Source organism: Dictyostelium purpureum, assembly GCF_000190715.1.
Source record: "Dictyostelium purpureum unplaced genomic scaffold DICPUscaffold_667, whole genome shotgun sequence".
Lineage (NCBI taxonomy): Eukaryota > Evosea > Eumycetozoa > Dictyosteliales > Dictyosteliaceae > Dictyostelium > Dictyostelium purpureum.
The window spans coordinates 1-9155 of NW_003519999.1; the positions used below are offsets into that span (position 1 = coordinate 1).

Here is a 9155-nt window from a genome sequence, read left to right on the forward strand (position 1 = left end):
AATACATATCTACCAAGGAAAATGCTAAAATACCACCAAGCATAGATGCTACCCAGACAAATAAAATACCAAACCATAATTTAAAAATCATACCACCAACTAAAATTAATAAAATAAAATAAAATTAATATTTATAATATTATTATCGATTTATTAATAAATCTCAAACTTACCGATTGTTGGAATTGTTACTGGTACTAAAAATACAATTAATAACATAAAGGCACCAACATAAACTAAACCACCCAAAGGTACACCAAATTTCTGAACAAATTTTTGTAAAACGTCGAGATGATTTTGAACTTTAAATTTGAAAATTGCTAAAAATACACCAGTTATAATACAAGCTACGAAAAATAGTTTTAACCAAGTTAATGGGGTACTGGTTTTAATGTTGTGAATTAAAAAAATAAAAAAGTATCGTATTCTTTCTTTTAAGGTGACCTTTTCAACAAATGAGGATGATGAGTTTGCCAATAATGAGCCCTTATCGTTATAGTGGTGATCATTTATCTCTGAAAAGAATGCATCGTGTGGTTCGACTGATTTATTATTTATATTTATTTTAGTTGGTGAGCTGGATCTAATTTCTTGTAGTTTAATATTGCTTTGATGATTACTTCCGTTTGCACCATTAAAGTTTCCAAATTCGTCTTCTTCATTTATATTTATATTATTATCGGTGTTGTTATCATGTAAACGTGTGAAAGATTTTTTTATATTATCTATTATACTGTTACTTTCATTATCTTTACTTGTTTGATCAATATCTTTAAAAAATTTACTGTTAAATGGTGTTATTGTTGGTGGTGATAAGTTATTGTTGCTTGTGCTATAAAGTTTAAAATCATTATTATTATTATTATTTATATTATCTACATTGGGTTTTTCTTTATTATTGGTGGTTATATCAATTGGGTTTGATAAATGATTATCATTGATTAAATTTTCATTATCAATTTCATTATCTAAAATTGATTTCGAAAAATTTGTCATTATATTATTTATTATTTATTGTACTTTTATTTAAGATTATATATTTGATGTTAATTTTTTTTTTTTATGCGAGAAAAATTCTTTGATAAAAATTTTTACTTGATATTTTCTATTTTCCTAATTTTTTTAAGTTTTTTTTAAAAGTTATTTTTTATTTTTATAAAATTATTGTGATATTAAATAAGATTATTATAAAAAAACGATAAAAAAAAAAGTTTTGAAAAAAAATATAAAATTATTTTATGGTTTATTTATATCTATTATTATTGTTTATTATTATTTAAATAAATAAAAAATAAAAAAAAAAACTTTAATTAATATATTGTATTTTATAAAAAGTGCATGTATATAAATTGACTATTTTATTTATTAAAGATGAAAATTATTTCTGATAGTATAAATATTTTTTATAAATCCAAAAATAAAATAAAAATGAAATAAAATAGAAAAAAGAAAATAAATAAAATCTTTTAAATATTTTAGATTTGGTTTTTAAAATAATATTATATATATATATATATAAATAAATAAAAAAAAGAATATATTACAATTTATATATAATGTTGTTTGTATATCTTAATTACAATAAACTATTTATATATATTAATAAACTTTATAGATTTAAAGGAATGTAAATGAAAAAAATACAATACAACAATAATTTTATTATACTATTATTATTATTTTTATTATTAATTTTAAAAATTAAAATTTAAAATAAATAATAATATTATTTAAAAAAAAAAAAAACAATTGTTCGTATTGTGTGTGAGTTTTAAAAAGATAGATATAGTGAAATGGGTGTGTGTTTTATTTTTATGGTAATAGGATTGTTTTCTTATTTTTGCAATAATATATATAAAAATTTAAAAATAAATAAATTTTGTGTGTGTGAATGTGGGGAATGTGTGTTTGTGTGTGTCTTTGAAATATTATTTTTACTCTCAAAAATATAAAGAAAAAAAATTAAAAAATAAAAAATAAATTAAAAATAAAAAAATAAAAAATAAAAAAAAATTAATTAAAAAAAAAAAAAAAATAGACAACCAACCTAAATCTTGATTAATAAGGAAAGCCCCAATAGTGACGTTGATAAAAAAACAAATATTTTTTGCAACAAATATTACAATTAATACTATTATTATGAATAAATTATTTGTGATTGAATTAAACTATAAAAAAAAATAAAAAAATTTGGATCATTACAATGAAAAATTTAATAAAAAAAAAAACTAAAAAAATTTAAAATAAATAAATTGTTTTTTTGTTTTTTTTTATTTTAATTTATCGAAAATTTGATTTAAACCAGGTGTTAATTTCTTATATTTTTAATAACTAATAACCCTTGTTTTAAAATTTATAATTATTCAACCAGTAGTCTTAAAACAAAAAAACACACACATCATCAATTTTTTTTTTAAAAGAAATAAATAAATATATCAAAGGTTGTTTGGTTTTTAAAAATATTTTATTAATAAATTTTATTAAAAATTATATTTTTTTTAATTATTTTGTTTATTTAATAGTTATTATAGTAATATTATTATTATTTATAATAGTATTTTATATTTAATTAAATTTTATATTATTTAATCCCATTGAATTATATTTTTATCTTTATCAGCAGAAATAAATATATTTGCTAATGGTGACCATGCACAACAACATACAGAGGAACCATTGTTATGTACTTTGGTTAAAACTTTAATGGTTTTACCATTATTAGCATCCCAGATACAAATTGAGCCATCAATTGAACCAGATGCGATATATGCACCATCAGGTGACCAAGCAGCTTTGGTCCAATTAAGGCCATTACGATATTCTTGATCCTTGAAGGTTCTGATGGTTTCAAAGGTACGAGTGTCGATAATTTTCAAAGTATGGTCACGAGAGTTTGTTAAAATATGATGAGAATTAACTGGTGAGTTTGTAATTGATGTGATTTGACCTTCGTGAATTGATGAGAGTACGTGAGTTGGTTCGCCAATATTTGAATCCCAAAAACGGACGCTATGGTCGACATGACCACTAACCAAATGATTTCCAGTTCCACCTAAAATTGCTAAATCATTACAACTAGAAAAGCAAAAGATTGTACGGGTACAATAGCCTTTTTGAAGATCCCACAATTTAATGGTACGATCGTGACTTCCAGTTACAACACGATTTGGGTTAAAGAATTTACCAGTGTAAACTTTACCAATATGACCAGTAAGAGTATGACGCGATCTACCCAGTTCAGTGCTCCATAGGCGTGCACTATTATCATTACTTGTACCCAATACAGTTTCGTCATTTGGCGAAAACTCTACAGACATTATAGATTGTGATGCACCTAAAAGTGTGGCTTTGGTTTGACCAGATATAATGTCCCAAACTTTAACAGCTTTATCACCGCCACCACTTGCCATTAAATTACCCATTGTATTGAATGCAATACAATAAATTTCTGAATTGTGGGCAGTCCATCTTCTCTTTGCTTTGCTTGGTAATAGGGCTTCTTTAGTGAAAACACCTTTTTCAATATTTGGTATTTTGGATTTCTCTGCCTCTTCTGATGATATATCTACAACAACATTTGCATAACTATCTGGTACTTGTGATTTTTTTGCTGGAGATACAAATGATAGATCTCTCTGTTCTACCATCTTTTGATAAAAATCGTTTGCTTCATTCATTTTACTTGCCTCTTCATTTTTCTTTCTTAACCATCTTTCAACTAAACTACTATTCTCTTGTTCTAATTTTACAACTTTGCTTTCATTATGTAAATATTCGGTCTATAAAATAAAAATATTAATATAATTTAATAAGTTTTTTTTATGTATTTTATATTTTAAATAATTACCTGTAATGATGTTAATTCATCTCTTAAAATTTGTGAAACATTTTCTTTTTCTATAATGGTCATTTCTAATCTTTTAATGGCATCATCATTTTGCTGTAAAACTTGTTTAGCTCTATCCACTTCAATTTCTTTTGACATTATTTCATTTTGAAGATCTTTATTTTTGTCATTTAAATTTAAAATACTTGTAGCATTTTCTGCATTTCTTTTGTAACTGTTTGTTAAATCCTCTTGTAGTTTATAAAGTTTTTGCTCCATTTCTTCAATTGAACCTTTATTTGATGATGTCGAGCTAGTTCCACTACTACTACCACTCCCACCGCCACTTCCACCACCTCTATTAGCATCCTTTCTTAATGAAACTATCTCTTTTTCGTATAGCAAAGTTCTGTCATTTAATGTTCTTTCTCTCTTTAATAAATCTGAATATATTTTCATAATATCTGAATAGCAATTGGTTTGATTTTGATTTCTATAATTTAATTGCCTTATTATATCCCTTTTCCATTCTGGTATAGAGTTGAATGACTGCGATGCAATACTTATTATAGGCGAAGAATATATTGATAAATTATTACTATTGTTATTACTATACATTATTATTTTATATATTTATTTATTTATTTATTTATTGGTGGTTGTTGATATATTTATTGGTTCGTCAAGTTATTAATTTACAATGGTACTACTGTTTATATTGTGATAATACTGGTTATATTGATTATATTGTTTTTATTAAAAGAATAAATAAAAAAAAGAGCTATTTACAAAAAAAAATTTTAATATATATATTGGAAAGTGAAAAAAAAAAAATAAAAATTTAAAAAATTTTAAAAAAAATAAAAAATAAAAAATAAAAAATTTAAAAAAAAAAAATAAAAAAAAAAAAAATAAAAAAATTAATTTAATTTAATACTTGTTCTTTTTAAAATCTAAATTAATTCATCCTAAGTTTAAATATAATTAGTGAATAATCAAATTATAATATTACAACAATATTTTATTTATTTTTTTAGTAAAATTTTTTTTTAAATTTTATTTTATTTTATTTTTATTTTTTTTTAAAAAATTTTTTTTAAATTTTTTTTTTTTTTTTTTTTTTTTTTTTAGACGATTCGGTTTTTTATAAAAAAGAAATATTTGTATTAAATTATTATTTTTCATTCAATAAAAAATAAAGAATAATAAAAGAATGGTAGAAGCTAAAGTTTCAAAAACCAAAACAAGTGTTACACCAACCAAAAAGAAAAATATAGTCAGCAAATTCAATAAAAATCGTGCATTCGACAATGAATCAACCAAAAAAGTTGAAAAGAAAGTTGCACCCCAATTAACCCCAATCGAAATAATTAAAGATATTGAGGAAAAGGTTATTGAAAGTACCGAAAATTCAAATAAAATTTTAGAAATCATTAAAATTTGTAAATCTGTAATATCATTCATCTACTCGTTTACATAATGATATCAATTTATTAACATTATTTATTTTATAATTTTAGAATATTGAAGAATTAGAAATTGTTTTTCAATCTATTAAATCATTAGAAAAGATCTTTTTACATTTATTTGATTCAAATAATTTAATAATTTGCAAAGAATTTAAACTATTAAAATTAAACCAACAACAACAAAAGAAAAGCACTGCAACTCAATCAAAAGATCCATTAGTAATTTTTACTCATTGGTTATTTAAGATCTATAATAACTTTATTGATTTCTTAAAAGAACTTTTAAATCATGAAGATCCATCCATTCAATTACCAGCATTAACAACATATTTCAATATTATCAAAAGAGAATCAGTTTTATTATCAAATATACCTGAAGAATTAATCGCAAAAGAAGACCAAGATAATGGTGATGAAGATAATAAAAAAGCACACTATGAAAATATTTCAAGATTATCATTTAGATCATTGATTTTACACTTAATGTTATCAAATAACTTCAATACCAAATTAGTTGATCATTTAACTGAAAACTTTTGTGGAAAGTATCAAGATTTATTTTATTATTCACTTTGGTCAATAAATGAAATTGCTCAGTCACATGTCAACGATTGCAAAAAAGAAGCAGAGTTTGAAAAATCAAATAATGTAACTGTTGGTAAATTTGTAGAGAATATTTTCGATTTCCTTTGTTATTTTGAACCTTTTATTGAAGCTCCAGAAGAATGGTCATTTTTTATTGGTTCACCAAATTTCAATGCTGTTCAAGAATGTTCTGCAACATTAAAAAAGAAACAATTAAAATTAAAGAAAAGTGGCGAATTAGTTAAACCAAAATCAATGAACGATAAAGACTTTGAAAAAAATAACGAATATTGGAATAAATTAACCAAAGTTTCATCATATAGAAATATTTTCAGTAAGACTTGGATCTCATTCCTTACCCTTCCTCTTCCACCAACTATTTATAAACATGTTTTATTAGGTCTCCCAGATCGTGTTTTCCCATTTTTAACTGATCCAAAAGTACTTTTAGATTTCTTTACAAATTCATACGATTTAGGTGGTGTTACAAGTATTTTATCATTAAATGGTTTATTTATTTTAATTACACAATATAACTTGTAAGTATATAATTAGCATTAAAATTATCATACATTAGATTATTAACTATCATTTTTATTATTACTATACCACAGAGATTACCCAGAGTTTTTTAATAAATTATATTCATTATTCCAACCAGGTGTTTTATATGCAAAATATAGAGCTAGATTTTTCAAATTAGCAGATTTATTTTTAACATCAAAATTATTACCAATTTATTTAATTGCAGCATTTATTAAGAGATGTGCCACTTTATGTTTAATTTCACCACCACATGCATCATTAATTTTATTACCAATGATTTATAATTTACTCCAAAGAAACCCAAATTGTCATTGTTTAATTAATAACCCAATCAAACAATTATCATCACAATTCAATATTCAAAAACAACAATCACAAACAAGATCAGTACTTTTAATTAAGGAAGAACAACCAACTTTACCAATCGAATCAATCAAAGGAGTTTATGGTAATGATCCATATGATCCATTAGAATCAGATCCAAGTAAATGTAATGCTATCAAAAGTTCACTTTGGGAAATTCAAATTCTTCGTGATCACTATTCCCCAGAAGTCTCAAAAATGGCCCGTTTATTTGACGGTGGTCTCAAGAATGTCGTCGATATGAACGAATTTTCAAATGTAACTTATCATATCTTATATGAAAACTCTTATAAAAAGAAATATAGCTCAGTACCATTAGCATACCAACAAAAATCAAAACTTATAAACGATAATGATTTAATGGAAGATTGGGAATTTTAAAATATTTAAATCAAATATTATTATAAAAACTACAAAATAAATAAAAAATAAAAAAAATTAAAAAAAATATACTTTAGATTGTTTGTTTGGTTTTTTTTGCTTAAAAAAAGGTTTTAAAATATATATACAAGAGGTATTATTTATTTAGTATTTTTTTAATTTTTTTTAGTTTTATATGTTTTTTTAAAATGTTTTTTTTTTCTTTTTTTTTTTCTTTTTCTTTTCTTTTTTTTTTTTTTCTATTTGGTTAATCTGTTTCAACAGCAGTTGCAACACCACTATCATAAGTTGGTACACCATTTTCATCTCTATTTAATTTCTTTCCATTATCAACTGGGATTTTACTATCTTCAACGGTATATGGTTTTGTTTTTAATTCCTTGACTCTATTTTTGTGTGGTTTTCCTCTAAAGTGTTTTTCTAAATCTTCGTTTGTTATAAAATGTTTTGAACAATGCATACAATATGATTGACCCATACCTGGTAAATCTGGATCTGCTTCAAATTTTGTAAACTTTTCTTGGTTTTCTGGTTGTATTTCATTATAAATTTGATCGATATCTAAAAATAACAAATATTAAAAAGAAATATTTATTAGATTATTAATTTCTTTATTTATTTATGTATCCATATTAAAACCTGTACCTTTTGCTCTATTTTTTGTTGATCTAGCTCTTTTATATTGTTTATTTTTGGTATGTGTACCCCCGTGTCCTCTATATCTACCCATCCTTTTTATTATTTGTGTGTTTAAAAAAAAAAAAAAAAAAAAAAAAAAAATTTTAAAAAAGTTCGTTTCGTTTTTTTTTTTTTTTTAATTTTAATTTATTTTTTTTTAAATTTTATTTTTCTTTATTTTAAAAATAAAATATTAATAATGATTAATGAATAAATTAAATAATGATGAATATATTAAAAATGATTAATGGATAAATTAAATTAAATTAAACTAAATTAAATAATGGTTGTTCAACAAACCATTATTTTTTAATATTTTTTTTAATATTTTATTTGTTTTTTTTATTTTTTATTTTTTTTTTTTTATATATTTACAAGCAATTTGTTGATTTAAAACAATTGATTATAATTATTTTATAATTTTTGGGAGAAGTATCTAAATATTAAACATTGTTCTTATTAAAGGGTTGAAACTTGAGGTTTTATATTCAGTTTAGAAAATCCGGATTTATTTTATTAGGGTTGTTTTATTATATTATATTTAATATTGATGTTTGTTAAAGTTGAAATATTGCTGTTTGGTTTGTTGTGGTGGTTGTTATGTTTGTAGTGGTTTGTAGTGGTTTGTTGTGGTTGTGTATGGGTTGTTTATTTATTTATTTATTTATATTATATTGAATTGGTTTTAATGAATGATTTATTCAATCATTTCTTCTAAAGTTTCACTTTGGTCATCTTTATCGGTTGTAAGTTCAGTTTCAATTGCTCTGTAAAGTGGGGTTAAAAAAATTGCTGAGAATGTTAAGCTGACCCAAGTAATATTTAATATTTTTTTAAATGAAAAGGTGATAATATTTGCTGAAGTTACAATAACATTTCCTAAAGTTTTATTTGCTCTGAGTCTACCAAAAAATCCAACAGTTGGTTTTGCGGTTTCTGTTTGTGTTGATTTTTTACTTTTGCTTGATTTTTTAGTGATTGCTTTTGGCATTTTTAATTAATGTAAATAATATAAATATTTATGTATTTATTGGTTATTTAAAAAAAAATAAAAACACGAAAAAAAAAAAAAAAATTTAAAATGAAAAAAAAAAATTAAAAAAAATTGAAAAAAAATAAAAAAAAATAAAAAAAATTAATAAATAAATTGAAAAATTAAAAAAAAATAAAAGAGAGATAATGATTTTTAATAAATAAATGATTTCAAAGATAATGAGTTTTTTTTTTTTTTAAATTAAACCTTATTATATTTTTTTAATTAAATATTTTTATTTTTTTTTTTTGGAATATTGAAAAAAAAAAGATTC

The 9155-nt window shown here is 22.3% G+C and overlaps 5 protein-coding genes across 5 annotated transcripts; 1 reads left to right on the forward strand and 4 right to left on the reverse strand.

The window, feature by feature from the left end:
* Positions 1–5: 5 nt before the first annotated feature.
* DICPUDRAFT_100104 (uncharacterized protein) lies at positions 6–1627 on the reverse strand (the record flags this gene model as incomplete). The annotated part of the gene is made up of 2 exons (XM_003294881.1): positions 174–1627; positions 6–99 (listed from the first exon to the last, which is right to left on the reverse strand). Coding segments are annotated over exons 1-2 (915 nt in total), but the record flags the coding sequence as incomplete, so codon positions are not given.
* Positions 1628–2585: 958 nt separating this feature from the next.
* Positions 2586–4444, reverse strand: DICPUDRAFT_160021 (uncharacterized protein; the record flags this gene model as incomplete). The annotated part of the gene is made up of 2 exons (XM_003294882.1): positions 2586–3779; positions 3848–4444. 2 exons carry the CDS (start codon positions 4442–4444, stop codon positions 2586–2588), a joined length of 1791 nt encoding a protein of 596 aa, XP_003294930.1.
* Positions 4445–5039: 595 nt separating this feature from the next.
* DICPUDRAFT_44127 (uncharacterized protein) lies at positions 5040–7170 on the forward strand (the record flags this gene model as incomplete). The annotated part of the gene is made up of 3 exons (XM_003294880.1): positions 5040–5276; positions 5347–6419; positions 6495–7170. 3 exons carry the CDS (start codon positions 5040–5042, stop codon positions 7168–7170), a joined length of 1986 nt encoding a protein of 661 aa, XP_003294928.1.
* A 247-nt stretch (positions 7171–7417) lies between these two features.
* Positions 7418–7900, reverse strand: DICPUDRAFT_44131 (uncharacterized protein; the record flags this gene model as incomplete). Its single annotated transcript, XM_003294883.1, has 2 exons — positions 7418–7731; positions 7816–7900. The coding sequence occupies 2 exons, from the start codon at positions 7898–7900 to the stop codon at positions 7418–7420; spliced, it is 399 nt and encodes a 132-aa protein (XP_003294931.1).
* A 645-nt stretch (positions 7901–8545) lies between these two features.
* DICPUDRAFT_44132 (uncharacterized protein) lies at positions 8546–8839 on the reverse strand (the record flags this gene model as incomplete). Its single annotated transcript, XM_003294884.1, has 1 exon — positions 8546–8839. One exon carries the CDS (start codon positions 8837–8839, stop codon positions 8546–8548), a length of 294 nt encoding a protein of 97 aa, XP_003294932.1.
* Between the last annotated feature and the right edge of the window lie 316 nt (positions 8840–9155).